General features: G+C 30.8%; 1 protein-coding gene and 1 long non-coding RNA gene across 2 annotated transcripts; both read left to right on the forward strand.

Moving 5' to 3' along the window:
* The first annotated feature begins 756 nt into the window (after positions 1-756).
* On the forward strand, positions 757-19,464 carry LOC140432487 (uncharacterized). Its single transcript, XM_072520405.1, has 2 exons — positions 757-930; positions 17,012-19,464. Exons 1-2 carry the CDS (start codon positions 853-855, stop codon positions 19,418-19,420), a joined length of 2,487 nt encoding a protein of 828 aa, XP_072376506.1. The 5' UTR covers positions 757-852; the 3' UTR covers positions 19,421-19,464.
* On the forward strand, positions 11,752-16,363 carry LOC140432489 (uncharacterized). The gene is made up of 3 exons (XR_011949805.1): positions 11,752-12,000; positions 15,707-16,077; positions 16,132-16,363. It is a non-coding gene; the product is annotated as an uncharacterized lncRNA (long non-coding RNA).
* Positions 19,465-20,916: the final 1,452 nt, after the last annotated feature.

The following is a 20,916-nucleotide window of genomic DNA, read 5'->3' on the forward strand; positions in this document are numbered from 1 at the left end:
GACAGATAAATAGCGACCGCTACTGGAAAAGAATTGAGCTGGTTTGGACATCTGATGAGGAATAACCAAAACAATTTAACTAAAAGGGTAATAGAAACAAAGAAAACAAAGGAAAGAAAAAAGACAGAACAAGGAAAACCGAAAAGACAAAATAAACGAAATGGGACAAAAAAAGAAAGGCAATTGAATACATAAGAGCAATGATTGTAGGTGGAAACACTGGAAGAAATAGATAAGCAAAAACAATTGAACAAACAATCCAAGAGCGAAAGGCATTAGGATCCACATGAAGAAGACGAAGAACTTGAAAACATCAAAAATTTAAGATAAGTCGACGATTATCAAATATTTATATTTTCTAGTGAATCAAATACCCTCTAATTCAGAAAAGTAACGAACCAAATACCTAAAAGCACGGTTATAGACATATACATCTTACATCTCCAAGAAGAGATTCTATAAAGATTTTTAATCAGATAAGGTACTGTTACGAGTAGAAAATGGATAGAAAGCTACAGAGTTGAATAAAATTAAAATCATTACCGGCCACCGTAATCTTACACAACTAGCTACACACCAAACGTAACACATAAAACCTCAGGTAGAAATTATTAGCAGTAACCTTACCAAAAAACAGTAAATCACGTACTTGCGTTAAATCATTTAATTGTGGTGACATTTATTGTTTAATTCGATATTGGATTACGTTGTCATTTAGAGCGATTTTATTCTTATTTATTTATAATACATTTATAATCAGAACTCATTAAAATCATCCCACTGAAAAATATTATTACCTCATATGGAAATTTCAATAAAATATCAGTTTTGTTAAGTAACCGGAAAATAATAATGAAGTTTAATGTGTTGATAATAATTTATCTTGTTTGCCATTTTGCATGTATTAGAGGACGAAAAATCAGAAATTTAGTAAGTGTTAAATGACTTATTTTTAACTTTTTTAAATGTAAACTTTAGTACACATAACAAGATCAAATATCTATTAAAAATAAATTTTAGTTTCAGTTTTGATAAAAGTTAAAATGAAAAATCAATATCAAACAAATGTTAGTACGTTAGATCGTATTTCTCTATTTTATTTTAGAATCCTACTCTGTGTTATAAAGGGTAATATCAGGAAAAACTCCCCAGTCCGTGCAACAACAAATTTTTTGTTATTTATTTATGAGTATTTGAAGGAGTAAAATATGCACTTTTTGATTCAGATTGTTGCGAAGTCTAAAATACCTGACTTTATAGAATATTAAAGCTATAGAATCATAAAAATATAGCTGTCTTAAGAAATATAGTAGAACGGTCAGATTTGAAGGTTTTGATAGTTCTGCTTTAAGATATAGTGCGGCGGCTGGTTGTTCTGGTAATTAAATGGGCAATTAATTAGGTACCTATATACCGTTAAAGCAGGACATATCGTATGTGCTAAAACTAATTTTGACGATTTTTTATTTATATTTTACTTTATAGGGACCCTCTCCCTTACCGCATACTTGCATTTATAACTGATGTACAATAGCTTTTGTAGTTACTATTGTTATTGCTAGAATTATTGATACTCAAAAAACTTTATAAAAACAGTTAAATCTAACAATTAACGTACCTAAGTATACAGTTCAAACTTTTTAAAATTCAGCAACAAATGCAAGCATCCTCCAATTTTTTTATTTATTTCATCAATACTTAAACCTAAAAATATAACAGCTTTTTTAACCCTTAAGTAGTGTTGTGGGGTCCCAATGGAATCCTGGACAAAGAATATGCGTTTTAATTTTGCTACTAATGAATAGATGGCATTGTGACTTTATGTAATCTTCCAGTACTAGTATTTCTACAGTTTTATATGCAACACGTGTTAAAATAAACTCTAATTTAGAGAAACAGTAACGAAAAATCTCAAAAGACTTCACTGTACCGTTATTGTAAGTATTTTTATCAACTTAAATTTTTTTTTTTTTTTGATATAATTTTAGGACTAATTATTTTTATTAGCAAGTAATACTTGAATCGTTAATTTGAGGTTAGGAAATTTATTTTAATATGACTGATGACGAATTGCGCGCTGTGGTACAAGATCCAGAATTTTATAACTTGGACGTAGACAGTAATGCAAATACGGACGAATTTATACCTATATTACATTCATTTAACAAAAATTCCCATCTGTTAATATGAGCACGTGTTGATATTCGCCGTCTCATTCGTCAAGAGGCTATTAAATATAATTTATTACCTTAAGCCAGACAGATTCTCATGTTACAGATCCAAACTTGCCAGCATTTTAAATTCAAATTGTATCGTGTTGATTTTTAAGTTAATCTATTGTGTTATATTTATGTTATAGTTATTGCTAAGTTATTTACTGGTCGTATTATTTTTTAGAGTTTAGTTTAATTGTGATATAATGATTAAATTTCAAGAAATTCTTACACTAACAGTTTCAAAAGTAAATATTTTTTAAAATCATATGATACACATCAGTACGACCCTGTTTGGCTTTCACGTGCTTCTATTGACAATTGGGAATTTGGAAAATGAATACGGTATAATGACCATGACAGTTGATCTGCAGCGTCGCTGGAAAGTGATAATTCAGAAGATGAAGCTGAAGATGAAAAAATGATTATGAACGGGAGTATATATATTCAGCTGATAAATATTATTTTGGTAAGAAAAACTGTTATATGTGGTCAAAAGAATTATCGAAATTAACTGGTACAAGGGTTTATAATAGAGTTCTTTTATTACATGGTACAAAAAATGAGGAAAAAATACTGATCCATCCAATATACTCTCAGCATGGCAGTTATTTGTCACGAAAACTTTTATAAATAATTTTGATGCATATCAACAATAAAATAGAAATTTCGAGACCAACCAACGTTTACGGAATCCCTGGATATAATTGAATTAAGAGCTTTTATTGGATTACTGTATTTATTTGGTTTAATGAAGTTCAACCACGAAAATATTTTGGGACATTTTACTGAGGAAGGCAAAGATCGTGACATTTTCCGTGGCACTATAAGTGCTCGTCGATTTATTTTCATATTGTCTTCTTTGAGTTTTGATTGTATTACTACCAGAGAAGCTAGAAAATCTAACGACCGTTTAGCTGCAGCGAGGATGATATGGAATCTTTTTATATCCATTGTACAAAAGTATTACACACCCGGTGTTAATCTTACCATAGATGAGATGTTAGTTCCTTTTCGCGGTAAAGCCAGGTTTCGAATGTACATGTCTAATAAGCCTGCCAAATATGGTTGAAAAATATCGTGCTTATGCGATTCCAGAACTTTCTATTTATATACTCAGTGACATTAGAAGTGTTATACCCAGAAGGAATAATTTCTAGAACTTAAATTTTTGACAAATTGGTAGATTTACATTAAGAATTTTTATTAACAAGTGATTAAAAAAATTAATAATGTGTTTGGCGACCCCGTAGCCGAATACACTACTGTGTACGCCTAAGCATTGACAAAATGAGATGATCGATTTCTGCTTGTGGCACTCCGTTCCAATCAACTTGAATTTCATGTATTAACTGTGCCAGATTGTGTGGAGGATGGTGCAAAGTGGTCTCCTTACCATCATATCCCATACATGTTCGACAGGATTTAAATCCGGAGCACGGGGCGGCCACGGCAAAACATATACTCCCTCTTCTTGCTGGTCAAAATATGGAAATAGTCATTCTATTGCAAAAAAATTAAATTTAAAAAATTATTCCTTCTGGGTGTAACACTTCTATTGTCACTGAGTATATAATGCGTTTGTGTATACAGGCAGGGATGATACAACTGACAGAACATTATCAATTCCAACTCAAACTATTCTAAAACTTATTACACCAATTTTAGGTAGGTAGGTACAATTAGAAATATTACTTGCGATACTTGGATCATGTCCATGGAACTGTGTTATGAACTAAAAGCGAAAAATTTGACAAGCTGACAAAAAAACTAAGTATGTGTGTGAAAAATGCCGAAATCACATACGCACCATTCACAGAAATACAGTTTGCTCCAAATTTTTCTATACAATTTTATACTATGTAGTTATACATGTCCTTAAATAAAATGATTGATCAAAAGTTGAAATATTCATTTTTTTTATTTTAGTCTGTGGTCCGCGGAAACCCCACTAGACAATTTACGTAATTTTATTTCACCGTAAGACTTAAGGGTCAAAACTAAAGGCTTTTCATTTTTACACAAGTAATTTGTCAGAATATTAATTGCACCATACAACAATTAACAAGGAATCAATTAAAATACTCATACCCTTAATTAATTTTTTCTTCTATTGTATTTTCTGCGTCACTATCATCATTCAATTAAATAATAAATTTATTAATACCAATAATGTGGAAGTCTCCAATTTTCTTATAGTATTATTTAAATTTGATCATTTTGGCGATACTTTTCTGCCAGTATTTTTTGGAAAGTAAAATTAGATACTTCAATTACCTTAATTACTTTCTTATTAAATTTACAAAATGTATTTGCACGCCTAAGCGTACGGATATACCGAAGATGCATAAATGTATGCGATGGAGGTCGCGGTCGCGGTCGATACATCGATGTTAAAACAAACCTTCATTTTCTTATGAGATCGCACATACCGAGGATGTTTCACCAGTTCACCCTCGCGACCTATCATTGCGGTTTACAGCGATGTCGATGCCAGAACAAAATAGTTTGTTTTACATCGAGATCGAGCTGTTGATCGCGTGGTAAATTACAAGTTTATTGGTGCAACATTTGCCGGAGATACGGATTGTATGATAAATATACTGAAATGTATCCAGACTCATTCTCATATAAGCATAAAATCTGTCTGAGTGGTGTTTCATAAGCTTTTTAAATAAGTGATGTTATTCTCCTAGATACTGCCTTTTTTTATTTATTGGATGAGCTGGCGATTTAAACAATTACAAATGATCCACTACTTTTCACTTGAAGACATGCGTTCACTGTCGTCACTGCTGTTGCTCATGTACATAATTTTATAATGTAAAAAAGCTAACTTTCCCGAAACACATGTCGGTTATCTCAGAGACCGTAAAGAACACTGAAAGGTATGTTCTACCCGTCATCGATCTAAACCTCGGTCATGACCGCCACCTCCTCCGTGCACATCCAGGTATCTTCGATATGTCCGTACCCTTATACTTGGTTTTAATTGTTTCCAAATTATATAGAGTGAATACTCAATATACCGTGACCAAGCTTTTCGGCAATACTCACCAGGGCGTATAATTTGTTAAATTGCTTCGTGTGTAGAACTTAAATAACTTATAACGATATCTTACAATATAGTAATACGAATCGTTTTGTATTAAAAAGTTTTGTAGTTCAGCTTCCCTCTTTAAAGATGTATTTGGTATCTTAGTGTATGTCGGGAATCATAGGAAGCTCTCTCAAGCCCTATTTGGCTATAAGTTTGGGCTCAGTGAGTTTTCAAACTGTTTGTTGCACTCTATTTGGAAAAGTGTGAGGAAAGTTTGTGAATAAAATTCATGGTAGAAAAACGAAAATTGCATTTTCCGCATAAGAAAAATGCATTTCCAAAGTCAGAAAATATCGACAGAAAGGAGTTCAATTTTGTTTTCGAGGTCTCTGAATACGAATATAATAACGACGATTGACCTCGATCTACCTATAACCCAGGATGGACCTTGCCCTGGAATATGTTAATTTTATTCAAAATCAGTCGAAAGTCATTCCTCGGAAGTTTTCGAGGTCACTGAAAATGAATATGATAACGACGATGGTCCTTGAGCTACCTGGTGCCCAGGGTGGACCTCGTCTTCTGGAGTTTTATGTTAGTTTCATTCGAAATCAGTCGTAAGTCATTACTCGGGGGGATTTCAAGGTAGCTCAATACGAATATTATGACGGCAATGGTTCTTGAGGTATCTGGTGAAGGTTGGACCTCGTCTCCTGGAAATTTATGTTATTTTCATTCGAAATCAGTCAAAAGTGATTACTCGGAAGTTTTTGGTGTTGTTAACTATGGATATTACGACGGCTATGGTCTTCAAGGTATCTGGTGCCTAAGATGACCTCGTCTCCTGGAGTTTAATGTTATTTCATTCTAAATCAGTCGGCAGTCATTACTTGGGCATTTTTCATGTCGCTGAACACGAATATTTCGTTGATAAATGTCCTTAGAATACCTACATTATCTGCCTTCTTGAATTTAAAGGAGAACCGTTTTTGCTCAATATCTCCGCTATTTTTAACTTTTCGACAAAAATGATACTGACTCAAATTGTTGCAAATGCGATTTTCTACAATTTCTTTTTCACAAATTTGTTCTTGCTATCGATATTTTCCGAGTTAAAGAAAAAAATAGTGGGAGGGGGAGGCATAACTAGTGAATTATCTCTTTTATTAATAACTTTGCCACATGCATGTATCTTAACAAAAATGAGAAGAAAATTATATTTAACACAATTTTGATCTCTGTCAGTTTTTTGCTATAATCAATATTTGAGGACGTAAGTATGCGGTAAAGGCGCGAGCGTAAGACCTTGAATGAATTGGTTAAATAAGAATCGTTTGTCTTCAATATATCAGCTATTTAAAACTGTTTGACAAAATGGAACGGACTTAAATTGTTGCAATTCCGATTTCCTAGAATTTTTCATTTAGAAATTGTTTCGTGCGGTCGATTTTTCGTTCGAGTTAAGGGAGAAAATAGTGACTAAGTATAATTATTGAATTAATTCGTTTATTATTAAGTTTATGACATAAATGTACATAAACAAAAATGGGAAGAATTAGGTTTTATACAATTTTGATTTCTTTAATATTTTTCATAACAAACCCTAGACACTGACTTATCAGCAGAAAGCCATAAGCTAGTAATGAGCATTCTCGTTTTGCCTTTTAATGGATTAAAATTCTCAATGGCCATTTAACTACTGGAACAACCTGAAATTGTACTTTAGTCGACAAGGATTTAAATAGTTTATTAAAATAAGTAAAACATTTGTAACAAGGTAACATTTTTAGACAATGTGGAGGCAAAATTTCTCTGTCAAAAACAGCTAAACCTGGGCTAAAAAAGCAGTGGCGTTTCAAAAAATACTAATGATTTAAATCAAATTGTTAAAGATAGGTAAACAATGTATTTAACAATAATATTAGATTATATTTGGCAGTATTGTTTCACATATATGTATGTAAAACCGTAAATACGTATTACAGTATTAATAAACATTAATTACAAAGATTGTTTTAACTTAAAAACCGTTATTAGGGTTCAAGTCTAGATAACATGGCGGGAGTTTTAAAGAAACATGTCCAAATGTGTGCAATACTTTGTCAAATTTGATTATGATCTTGTTTGTGTGGTTTGATAATTTCATATAATTGCGGTTTTAACATTGATGTTACAAATAGTAAATTGTTTTCTGTCAACCAAGATATCATATCCGTTTTTTAGAATTACTGGTGGGTGCTTTGTTAATTTGTACATTATAATATGACGCACTATCAGTAAAAACGACAGATCCTACAGGCAAGTTGGTGATTAACTGTTCTTTCATCTATTTTTCGTAATTTTCTGAATTCATATCATCATGATAATCTTCTGTCTTGGCACCAGATTTAGAAATCAAAAGGGCATTCTGTATTAAACCCATCTCCCCACCACCATGTACGATAACCAACCTACTTCCTTTTGAAATGTTTTTGAATAATCCTTTGCCACTGACACCTGTTTAGCTATTTGGCGTAGTGTATCCTGCATGTACATAGGTTTCATCAACATTCATATACAATAGGGATGTTCACTAATTTTTAAATATTGTTAAATTCAATGGGTTATAACATATATAAAAACATAGCAAACATAAAATTGTTTAAAAATATATATTTCTTAAGATACATCAATTCTTAATTTCAATTCTGATGGAGGCTAGAAAAACGGCTCCTCGCAGCGAGGCTACGGTGTGTGACGTCAACAGTCGTATCGACAACTTGTTTTGTATATACGTATTTACGAAGTGTGACCAGTTCTTTAAGTATTTAATCACCGATAATGAAGCCAAATAAGTGGTGTTTTGTTCCTGGGTGTCTAAATACATCTAAAAACAATTCTGAGAAGATTTTTATTACAGTTCCAAACAATTTAACACCATATTCACTTAAAATTGTCAAACCACATGATTTTATATCTGTACCTCGGAGGGATACAACACTATGTCCATTTTTTCAATTTTGACCCTTTTACAGACTAATAATTAGCTTTTATAACTTTATTTAAAGGAATAGAGCACTAGGTCCTAAACCATTTGCTGATAAAGAAAGTGACCTTTAAAAGAACACCAAGGCCATTTTTACTTAGAGGGATAAAACACCATGTGGACTTAATGTTTTGTCCCTCTAAGCATGTAAATTACCGCCGCGCATATCTCTATGATGAGAGGTAGACTGTTAGTGATCTAATAATACTTTTGCCATTTATGGTGTGTTTACAGTGGTTTGTTACTAATAATAAGAATAATGAACCATAATTCTAGTAGGAGAAAGATTCTTGAAGTACCTACTAAAAAGTTCTGCGAATTCTTCTACTGCATTTACAGGTAAGCTACCTTTTTACTCATTATTTTTAAATTATTAAAAAGCATAACCTCAAAAGGGTAATATAGTGAGTAGTGATTTGATACCAACCTTAGACTAGCAATATTATTACATCTTTTACGACCAATATTATACGCCTTGTTTAATTTCAGAATCAAATAATACACCAAGCAATGATGTTTTAAATGAAGAGCATATTATTAGAGATGCCTTGAGTTTTGATAACGAAGATCAGTCTGATATAGACAAAAGTTCTGATAAACTATTCGTAGTGGAAATGGAATAAGATCTGCATTACTAAAATGGGCAGATACCGTCATTCCTGACAGTAACATAGAAGAAATCATACTATGGTCTTGAATGTTACGGCCAGAATAAAAATGTTAGCATTAATACTTGTTTAAAAAGTAAGAAAGAGAGAAAACTTAACATTTCTATTTACACGTCCTGGGACTGGCAGCAGTTAGTCAGACAAACCTCAATGGAATATACCGTACATAATATGGAACTAGAAGATTTTAAAAATTTAAGGTCTTTGTATGATGTCAAAACATCTTAAAATTCGCCTTTGATTAATAGAAAGGAGACATTAACAAACAACAAGTTCTTCTGTCAAACTGTGTTTAACTGCAAGTTAAATAAAACAGCATTGGAACTCTGTTTTTAAAAAGTAATTTTTATGAAGAAAACCAGGAGATTGACCTTGTTAGGTTTTGAAGGCGACACCTTACATTGCCAAAAGATTTGCAACTGGTATCACAAAGTCCAATACTTATATCACAACAAAAGTATAACGATCTATTGGCATTACTGTCATATGTTCCTACATTTTGCCATGATTTTTATCAAAACTTAAAGCATACCTACTAGTAATACTAATACTGACTATCCAGAAGGAGACTTACTTGAGGATGACTGAGTGGTTTGTACCTAAAATGCCATTTTGGTTAAATACATAGATGTAATATTTGTATTTATAAAGGTAAATTGTATGGTTAAATAAATTTTATCAGTAAAAGTCAAATAGGATTGTAGTTTTTATTGAATACCCCATACTAATTCTTACAGTACAATAACTTTATTAGATGGATACAACACCATGTCCGTTAAAAGGTTTAAAAAACGCAAGAACAAATTTGTTTTTAATTATAACAAATGTATTATGTAAATAACAATAAACAGAATGTTCTTAAAATATTGTTTCGATATCTCAATAAATAGCTGCAGCAATAATACTTTTTGGTGAAAAAAAGTTAAAAACTGCTCTCCTGTAAAGTTTTAAAAATGAACATAGTGTTGATTCCTTCCGAGGTACAGATATTTGCATTTATTTTTTTTTTCTAACTTGCATAATAACTGCCTTTTTTAGTTTTTCCCTTTCTTTGTAGCAAACACCACTTATTCGGCTTCATTATCACTGTATAAATACTTAAAGAACTGGTTACACTTCGTAAATACGTATACACAACAAGTTGTCGATACGACTGCTGACGTCACACACCGTAGCCTCGCTGCGAGGAGCCGTTTTTCTAGCCTCCATCAAAATTAAAATTAAGAATTGATTTATCTTAAAAAATATATATTTTTAAACAATTTCATGTTTACTATATTTTTATATATTTTATAATCTATTGAATTTAATTGAATTTAACTATATTTAAAAATTAGTGAACGTGAACATCCCTATTGACTTACCTTGGCTTTTAGCTTTCACAATTCTGTAGATAGAACTCACACTTTCAGTCCACTCGTATACCTCTTCAAGCCTTTTTTGCAAAATCTTCAATGATGCATGACAACGTTCAGTCTTATAAAAACAGTGATAGGTGTTTTTAATGAACTATTGGTCGTACTCCCTCAAGTCTGCCACGGTTGCTTTCCATTTAGCAAGTGTTTCAGCTGGAAATTTTAGTAAATTCTTTGAATCTGCGTTTGATAACATATTCGGTTGTTGAATGATTCTTTCTACTGTACGTAAAGATACTCCAGTAGTTTTGCTAACACGTTATTTAACATTGGTTTGATTATCTTTAGGAAATAGTATTTGTATATATTTAAATACATTGTAAACTATTCCTTTGGATTTTGGTGGTAATCTTTTTCCCGTAGGCAAAACTATTTTTTAAAAATAATTACTTTATTAATTAATTACAAAAAATCGAAAAAGATCGGACAATTTTTATATAAAGCTATAATGTTCCTTCCTTTAAGTTTACGAACAGACTGAAAAATATCTAGTTAAAAATGCAATGGTAAAATGATAATTAAGTAAATATAAAAATGTACACTAATCTTATTACAAACTTCATTAGAACACAAATCCTGGATCATCTTTCTTAGGTGAATAACTAGAACAGGGCCGGCTTCCATAACTCACGTACTTACACTTAACCATAGGTATTCTACAAAATAGTTCTAATATGTGTGTTAGCACCTGTTTTTTTTCGACAACATAATGAGACCAAATTACGAACTCCTTTTAAATCCAGTGCCGAGAAATTCTAGAAAATAATTCTTATCAGTTCTTTGTATATCCTCAATGGGTCTTTAAGGAGTCATTAATTAATGACTTTTTTAATTACGGTTTTAAGGTAACCAATACTAAATTATAAATTTGGCAGCTTTTACCAAACTTCATTGGATATTAATTAAAGTCGATATTATAAACTTTTGTTAAAATTTTAAGCCCATGTGTCATTAAAAATTCTGTAAAGAAAATGATCAAAAATATTCATATTTTAACACTTTCAGTGCTGAACATTTTTACCAAATTGCTGATTTGACTAAAAAGTTTGGTATCGATAAAACAATGTGTGTAAAATCAAATTCTATTTAATATTTAAGAGAGTAATTTTGTAATTATGCGGTTTCAAATATAAAACAATCTTCTCAAATTGTTTAAGATTGCAACGCCACTGCATAACTATTATCAAAGATCATTCTATTATCTGCGCAGGCTCGCTACTGGATTTCAAATATTCTCTACCATGATACCAAATGATACCTTTGATGATACTATGAACTATAATAACTAAAGATAAACCCACGCGCACGCGATCAGTCTATCTCTTTTGCACGTGTGACGTCACTTGGCGACAAATATCACCAAAAATGTTCTGTTTTGTATGGAGTTTCGTCAGATTTAGTATCGTTTATCTAGTACGTTGACAAATAAATGTGTGCACTTTTAGATAAAATATATTTAAGAATATTAAATTAAACTTTTAATTATGGTGTTCTGTGCAGTGGTGGGTTGTTCCAGCAACAACATTAAAAAAACAAAGTTATTTCGGATTGTCGTTTCTTTAGATTTCCAAAAGAGAAACAAGTTCGCGAACAATGGGTTGTGAAGTGCTATCAGCAACATAAGTTTAACATAAACACTGTAAGAATATAAATTACTATTTAAATGGGAATAAGCCACAATTAAAGGTTAAAATACGTTTATTAACGTTTCAATTTCCACTTCGGAAATCGTTCTCAAAATACAAACATTAGTAAATTAAACAAATTTTGTTTTTTGTTACTTAGTGAAAAATTCTTCTAATAATTTAATTTTATCTGACTCATCTACATTGACAATTCAGACATACATTATACATTTTAAAGTATTCTCCGTTCATAAATTGTTGAGAGCACGAAATGTGCCTTAAACTCATAAAACGGTCGTAAACCATAGGCGTTCCTGAGGTGTTTATTCATTAAATAATAATATAATATTTTTTAATACTGTTATATATAATATTTTAATACTAATATATTAAGCAAAAAAACAATTAAAACTTTCACGGCTAATCGTATGTAATTATATTATATTAATAAAAATAAGAATTTTACCATTAACAATTTTGTAAATAATATCTCTTATTACTTATACCTTATCTCTTTGGATATGTCAATACTAATATTCGCGTTTAATCACTTTACTAGAAAACCTGGAATTCATATCCGAAGGTACTATTCGTTGCAAGATAATTAGGATGGAATTTTCCAGATTTTTAGTAATATAATGGGTATGCTTTGGCCACGTGCCTCGTTTGTTCAGTTTATATTCCAAACTTAACTTAAAAGGGTGAAGTTATTACGAACGAAAACAATTTTTTTGTTTAGTACGTTTTTGATCGCATGTAATTTACGGCTCGTCGGTGTGTCCGCGTCTACGGCAGTAATTAGCGTCTCGAATATTTCTTTTGCGAATTATATGCAGTGCGTGAGTAATTTTTTATTCTATATACCTACGAACATATACGTACCTTTCGCTCGTGCTCGTTTTGTTGGATTGTTTGTGATGGCTTCATCATCAACATCATCAAGTTTTACACCGGTACTGTTGCGTACAGTCAGTAAGTCTGTCTATTCACCAAGAGAGAAGACTATTGTCCTGAATGTTCACGATGCTCTGGTTTCTCAGAATCCCACAAACACTGTTCGCAACATAGTCGAAAGTTGTGCCAACATGACTGGCGTAGGAGAGTCAATTATATATAGGTTCGTATCAGAAAGAAAAAAACACGGTATAGCTAACCCAAACACAAACGAACACTTAAAGAGGGGGAAAAAGCCTATTGAAATTGATGAATTTGCCAAAAATGGTATTCGAAGGAAAATTCATGGATTTTTTTTTCAAAAAAGAAATACCAAACCTAAACAAAATTTTACAAGAAGTTAGAGACGACCCGGATTTGCCTCATATCGGACGAACTAAATTGTGGCAAGTTTTAAAAGAATTAAATTTCCGGTGGGAGAAATCAGACCGAAAATCACTTTTGATTGACCGGGAGGAGATAATATGTTGGAGAAGAAATTATCTAAGATCCATACGAAAATTCCGGGCTGAAGGAAGGCCCATCTTCTACCAGGATGAAACGTGGGTAAACTCAGGTCATACTCTAAAAAAAATTTGGTCAGATAAAAATATATTAAGCTCCAGGCAAGCCTTTATGAAAGGTTGTTCTTCTGGTATCTCCCCACCTTCTGGTAAAGGCAGTAGATTAATAATTTCTCACAGTGAAAAAGGATTTGTTAAGCATGGTTTGTTGGAATTTCAGTCCAAAAGCCCAAAAGACTATCACGAGGAGATGACAGCTGATGTTTTCGAAGAGTATTTTGAGCAGATGATTGAACACATACCACCAAATTCAATTATAGTATTAGATAATGCACCTTATTATTCACGACTAGTAGAAAGACTTCCAACGACTGCGTGGAAGAAACAGGATATTCTTGACTGGCTGCGGAATAAGTATCTGCCTTACGAAGATGGAATGGTAAAAGCAGAACTTCTAAAAATTGCCCGGCAACACAAATCTAAGTTCAAGGAATACGTAGTTGACAAAATGGCAGAAAGGCGAAACATTACAGTCCTTAGACTTCCACCCTACCACTGCGAAATAAATCCAATTGAACTCATTTGGGCACAAATGAAAAGTTATGTGGCTAGAAAAAATACGTTATATAAAATACAAGCTGTACGTGAATTGTTATACGAGTCTTTACAACATATTACAGAACAAAACTGGAAAGATGCAGTAAGGCATGTAATAGAAGAAGAACAAAAAATGTGGGATCTTGATAACATAATTGATGCGACCGTAGAGACACAACCGCTAATTATTAACCCTCAAGATGACTCGGATTCCGAAGTTGATCCTATTTATTTTGAATTTGAATAGTTTTCTAATCGTAATTATATAAGTTAAGTAATAATAGTTGTAATCGTAAGGTATTAAAGGGGAAAGGCGCAAAATGTCGCCTGTCAAAATGTTCAATGTGTTTTAAATGTACCTATCCATTTTTTTTTCAAATCCTGAGAAAACTAAACAGCATTTTTGAAAAATTTAAAGGCAGAATGAAATATTTTTTAGAATAAATAAAAAGTTTCTTTTGCATGCAATATTTTCAATTAAAAATTACACATTTTCTCTTTTATTTTCACCCCTGTTACATAACATATTAAAATAAACATTGTAGAAGTTTTCAGGGACTTTCTGCCCTGAGTAATAATGTAATCTTTCATTCTGCGTTTAAATTTTTCAAAAATATTTATTAGTTTTCTCCGGATTCGAAAATAATGGATACATTTAAAACACATTGGAAATTTTGCCAGGTGACATTTGGCGCCCTTTTCCTTAATTAAATAAATGTATCTTTTACAAATGGCAAGAAACTTTTTATTTTTGAATAAAATAAATAAGTTTTATTAAAAAATACAATTTACATAAGTACAATTTAAAAAATATATTTATTTAGTTCAAATAAATGTTTCAATCATATACTCTACGATACTGGTCGTTCATCTCTAACCATTCAAAATACCCCCGTAATAGGATTATAAGGTATTGTATTCCTTCAGATATAAGGTGGGTTAGTCGAAAACGTCTTAAACCGTCAGTTTTAGGTTGGTTTTTACTATTATATCGTATTACCTATCCTCTCTGTATTTCAGTTTTCTAATTAGGGTTAAACTTGTAGTGAGCTATCAACAAATTGTGAACCGACTGTAGACGACTTAAAAATTATATTGCCAATATTGTTGAGTTGCGTTCCTGGGACGACTTTACTTATAAGATAGTTCATTTGATTACATGAAATCAACTTTAACTTGAGAATATCCGTCAGAAAAGATCATAACATGTAATTCGTCTTTAAAAAGACAAATACATGCCATGATGACAGTAAAATTCTCCTGTTAGTGATTCCATAGTAAATTATGAGGAAAAAACCTCATAATACTATCCCGACATGGTAAGTATTTGATCGTGCATTTAGTTTACCTTTAATAAACATCAAATTCCGATTTTATATGTTTGTTATTTAAAAAACATAAATGATGCATTCTCCATATTGGTAAGTCAGTAACATAGTCATAACATAAAGTCGTCTACTTTAAAATATATAATGTATGTCTGAATTGTCAATATAGACGAGTCAGATAAAATTAAATTATTAGAAGAATTTTTCACTAAGTAACAAAAAATAAAATTTGTTTAATTTACTAATGTTTGTATTTTGAGAACGATTTCCGAAGTGGAAATTGAAACGTCAATAAACGTATTTCAACCTTTAATTGTGGCTTATTCCCATTTAAATAGTAAATAATTTAAAATGCCACAAGAAAATAGCTTCAGAACAATACTGTAAGAATATGTTCGAACCATTTTGTGAAAAGTGATTTTTGTTTGAAAGAAAAAATGTTGGGTTTGCCTCAGAATAAGTGGAAATTAAAACGTGATGCAATATCATCCCGTTATTTAATGAAATTACAAAGAGCACAGACTTCTCCTGAACAAAAACGATGTTTACAAGTAGAAAAAAGGGAGAATAGGGAATTCCTGAAGTTGATGGGTCCATCACTCGATGTAGAACCACAATCGGAAGTACATATACAATGCGACAATGGCAATGAAGGAGACAAAGAGAACATTCCTAAAATAAACAGAACTGTTTCCACTCAAACGTTAAGGTAGTAAATGGAATAATAAAATATTAAATGTACTTAAACAATCTTTCATTTTAGTGAAAATGATCCAGCTGAATACAGGCAGGGTTTATTGCTTTTAAATTAAAGAAAACCAAAACTCTGGGTTATATTCCAGACAGCAATGAAATGTCATTTTCGTGGGTAAACCATATTTCCGAAGGAGGTTTACTTAAACCATATCCAGATTTTATAATTAAATGTAATGAACTGGACCATATTTTTAACAATTTTAACAAAGAGTCATTAAAATTAACCAAGAATTATTTAAAATCGCTAATAGATTTAGGTTTTTTTTTAGGTGTTAATTATATTTTAAAATTAGAAAATTAAATAGATATATTAAAAAAATCCAAAGTTAAGAAGAAGAAAATATTAAAAGTTGTAAAATAAATTGTTAAATAAACTTGTAAATTGTTACAGTGTACTTTATTTTATCAGTTGTATTAAATTTTTATTTTAACAAATCAATCCATTGTATATAAATTTCCATTTCCAAAAGGGTGTTTAGTTCCTACTTTATTATATAATTTTATTATCTATTTAAATTCTATTAATTTACATTGCTAGGCTAACAGAGATATAAGTATATATAACACATTTTTAAGTTTTAATTGCAGATATTTTACCTAACATCCCTAAAGATTCTAAATATTTAAATAAAAACCCTCTCTTTCCATATATGTTTTACCGACAAGTGAAACTTTTATCACCAAGAGACGTCATGCACATCGACGTACAAAATTCGATTACGAAGTGGGTTTATCTCGAAAGTCATAGTGTCATGACCCTCTACTAAAAATTCTAAATTATAAGCAAAAAGGAAGAAGAACAAAATGTGTATAATTTTCAAGTTTCTTTATAATTTTAATCAATATCTGTTATTAAATTTGCTTTAACACAAATAATTTATTTTTAGAAAAAACTAATACCCAAAATTAACTACGTACTAAAGGATGCGGATGCAATTACAAAATTACCAAGAGAAAAAATCCCATATACGGATCCAAGAAAAGCCATTGAAGACTGGATTTCACCCGATGGGTCGTTCTTGGAAAGTTCAGAAGAAGTTGAAGTTTCAGAATTAGTTTTTAACGAACCTGAACCTGTTAAAAGTTTACATAAACCAGTAAATTGGAATGCATATCACGTCCCTTTTAAATATCCGTATTCCAGTTACGGCAGCGTAGATAAGCATATTGCTTCTGCTTACCAAGTCAGACCTAAGGATATTTACGAGTTGATTTCTGCTTTAGATATTTCTAAAATACAAGAATACCCTAAAAATTTTAAAAAACTTCTAAAAGTCATTTTACAAATTTGTCAATCAGAAAGTGTAGGTAATAGTAAATTATCAACGCTATATACAATATTAAAAGCTTTTAATAATTCACCTCCTTCTGAAAATTTGGTGGATATCATTTTGAAACTTATGAAAATTGTATCTAAACATTCTAATGTTAATACCTCGTATGAATTTTCTAAGACACTTGCTAGTGTAAAGGATATTACCAATATTATTTTAAAAATTATACAGCAAAGCAAAAAGAACTCTGACGTTACAGATCCACTGAAGGTTATAATTCCCATTATAGAAACTCTTCCTAATACATATCAAGAGAAAATATTTAAAGATTTATTAACATCTGATCAAAGACATACTTTAAAAAATACTTTTCAAGATCATTCGTCTCCTAATTTGTCTTCCAAAAAGTATTATGATTTATCCCGAATAGCTTTAAAACTATATCTTCGGAATCCGAAACATTTTAAAACTCTAAGTCGTATTATATATCTACTAGCTGATTCTGATTTAGTAAAATATAATAAAAACTCAAACAGAGTAATGCAGTTCATTTTACGACAGCTAAGACTACCAGGTATACACAATGCAGTATATCGCTTAGGACATACAACTCTTTCGCCTGCTAATGCTAACTTTGTTATAACAAGTTTTTTTAAAAATATACAAGAAATGTTCAGTGATAAAACAAATTTTTCTTATAACAACACTTTGGCGAAATCTAAAAATAAAATCTTGACAAAATCTGAAAATTTCCAATCCGAAAATAATTGGACAAAAGCCTTGAATACACTTGCAAGTTTTCTAGACAAAATTTTAACAAAACATGAAAATTCGAAATCCCAAAAAGATTCAGAAGAATCTTACCCATCATATCACTATTCACGTTATAAAGACACAAACAAAACATTGAAAAAATCTGAAAATCTCAAAATTTTGAAGAAAGCTAAACATAAGGAAACTTTAAAAAATGCTGAAAATATGAGAATTTGGACAAAAGCTGGAAATTCGAAATATCAGAAAGATTCAGCAGAATCCCTCCCATTATTTTACAATTCTCTTTACAAAGATACAAACCAAACTTTGAATAAATCTAAAAATCTTAAAATTTTGAAAAAATCTAAACATAAAAAAGCTTTCACAAATGTTGACAATAAGAGAATGTGGAAAAAATCTGGAAATTTGGAATCTCAAAAACATTCAGGAGAATCTTACTTATCATTTTATGATTCTCATTACAAAGTCACAAACAAAACTTTGACAAAATCAGAAAAGAAAGCTAAACGTAAAAAAGCTTTGACTAATACTAAAAATAAGAAAATTTTAAGAAAACCTAAAAATTCTGAATCCCAGCAAGATTCAGCAGAATATTACACACTATTTTCTTATCCTCTTCCTAAAGATAGAACAGACAAAACTTTTACAGAACCTGGAAATTCAAAATTCCAAAAAGATTCAGCAACACCTCACTCATTACTTTACTCTTCTAGTTATGAAGATAAAACAAACAAAAAATCTAAAATTCTCAAAATTTTGAAAAGAACTAAACAAAAAAAAACGACAAATACTAACAATAAGAAATCTTGGACAACATCCGAATATTCTAAATCCAAAAAAGATTTTGCAAAATATCCCAAACCAGGTTTTGATGCTCTTAATAATTCCGTCAATATAAATGAATCCTTTTACCCTTCCAAAATATGGGGAGACTCTCATCAATATCTAGGAAACGACGAATCAAGTTCAAATAGCTTATTAACTAATAAACAGTTAAATAATAATATGTTTCTCCAAATTTTAAAAATAGTATCGGATACAGCAAATAACTCAGATCCTTCTATATTCGATGATCATTCTGTACCGTTTGGTTCTGATCTTACAGGATTAGCTCCATATAACATGTTACCGTGTAACCGGCCTGCACCTATCGAACTACCCTCATCCCTAGATACAGTTAACCCCTTCAAAATATTGAAAAAAGATGCCCCTAGGAAGGCGTACCCACTGCAAATAAAAACGCAGTAATGTTAGATGAAATAAAATGTTTGGATTTGTTAATAAATTATTAATAAAATAAAAATTTCGTTTTTAATTTAGTTTTAGCGACATTTTACTGGCAGTTATATATATATATTATATATATATATATATATATATATATATATATATATATATATATATATATATATATATATATATATATATATATATTCAATAAGTAAGTTCCAAAAAAAATAAATCTTTTGGTCACGAGGATATCGGTCAAAGGAGAAGTAATAAAAGGAAATCACAGTTCCATTCCTATATTTGAAGACGTTTCGCTTATTTAATTTACAAGCTTCATCAGTTCAATCTAAAAGAATACAAAGGTGGTAGGTAAGAATATAAAAAAAAACATGGAAAAATAACTTACGAATGGTGAGTGAAGAAAGTTAAGGTGTAAAACAAACACACCATTCTCTTAGTATCCGTGGTCAAAATATTAAAGTTGTAATACAGTAGACTCCCTCTATAACGAGAAGTGAAATGACAGACTAATTACCTCGTTATAAGCCGATCTCGTTATATCAGACAATAATAATACTGTGCATACATATGAATCTGTTTTTTTCGAAACCATTAACTTCCTATAGTGAAGCCATTCGGAGCAATATAAGATGCTAATAAATATTGTTTGAATGGCGTTTTTGAAAAAAAATTATTTACGTTTATTGTCAATGAAATATATTAAAACATAAAAAAGTTGTTTACTTTTATTATCAATGATATACGTTAAAATAAAAAATCTGTACTTATATTTTTTTCCAACTACATAATGTATAAAGCGTATTTTCAAGGATATCATAAACTATTGCTTCTGCAATTTTAAGAACTCTGTCATTTTTAACTGCTTTAAATGGTCCAGTATCATTCCCTCATATTTCCTAAAGATGTGAAACAGTTGTATTTATTCATTGTAAAGAAGTTTATTGCGGGCTGCAGTTGAGTTTATTGAGGATCTGTTTGAAAAGGTATTTATTTATAGCCACGACCCGACCAAAAACGTAAAAAACACGTTTTTGGATCTTATTTTCTCTCGTTATAACCAAATTTGCCTCGCTGTAGACGGTTATAGTTCAATAGAAATTTCACGGGACATCTAATGTATCTCGTTATAAGCGAAACCTCGTAATAACCGTGTTCGTTATAGAGGGAGTATACTGTATTAGCTTAAATGTTCATAAGTAGTTGAATTCATGTATAACCATAAGAAAAAGATTACTTTAAAGGTGAAAAAAAAAATGGATAAAAACTACTGCGAAGCACTAGAAAAACCCGTCACATTGTACGTAAAAAAAACATATTAACAGTAAAGTGTAGAAATAAAAACAAAAGATTTTACAAAACACACTGGCACAGAGCCAATATTCTAACAAAGTTAACGTTTAAAAAACATCTTATACTTCACTTTAGGGCGCATCTTAAATTCAAAAATTCCAGTCGGAAAACCAAGTCAAGTTACCCCGGTATTTTCGTTGAAG

Source organism: Diabrotica undecimpunctata, chromosome 1 (assembly GCF_040954645.1).
Source record: "Diabrotica undecimpunctata isolate CICGRU chromosome 1, icDiaUnde3, whole genome shotgun sequence".
Lineage (NCBI taxonomy): Eukaryota > Metazoa > Arthropoda > Insecta > Coleoptera > Chrysomelidae > Diabrotica > Diabrotica undecimpunctata.

Excerpts from the sequence above, each read along its gene's own strand:
- LOC140432487 (XM_072520405.1), top strand. The coding sequence starts at position 853 with ATGAAGTTTAATGTGTTGATAATAATTTATCTTGTTTGCCATTTTGCA. Across the intron at positions 931-17,011 it reads GACGAAAAATCAGAAATTTA|AAAAAACTAATACCCAAAAT; the intron begins GTAAGTGTTAAA and ends ATTTATTTTTAG.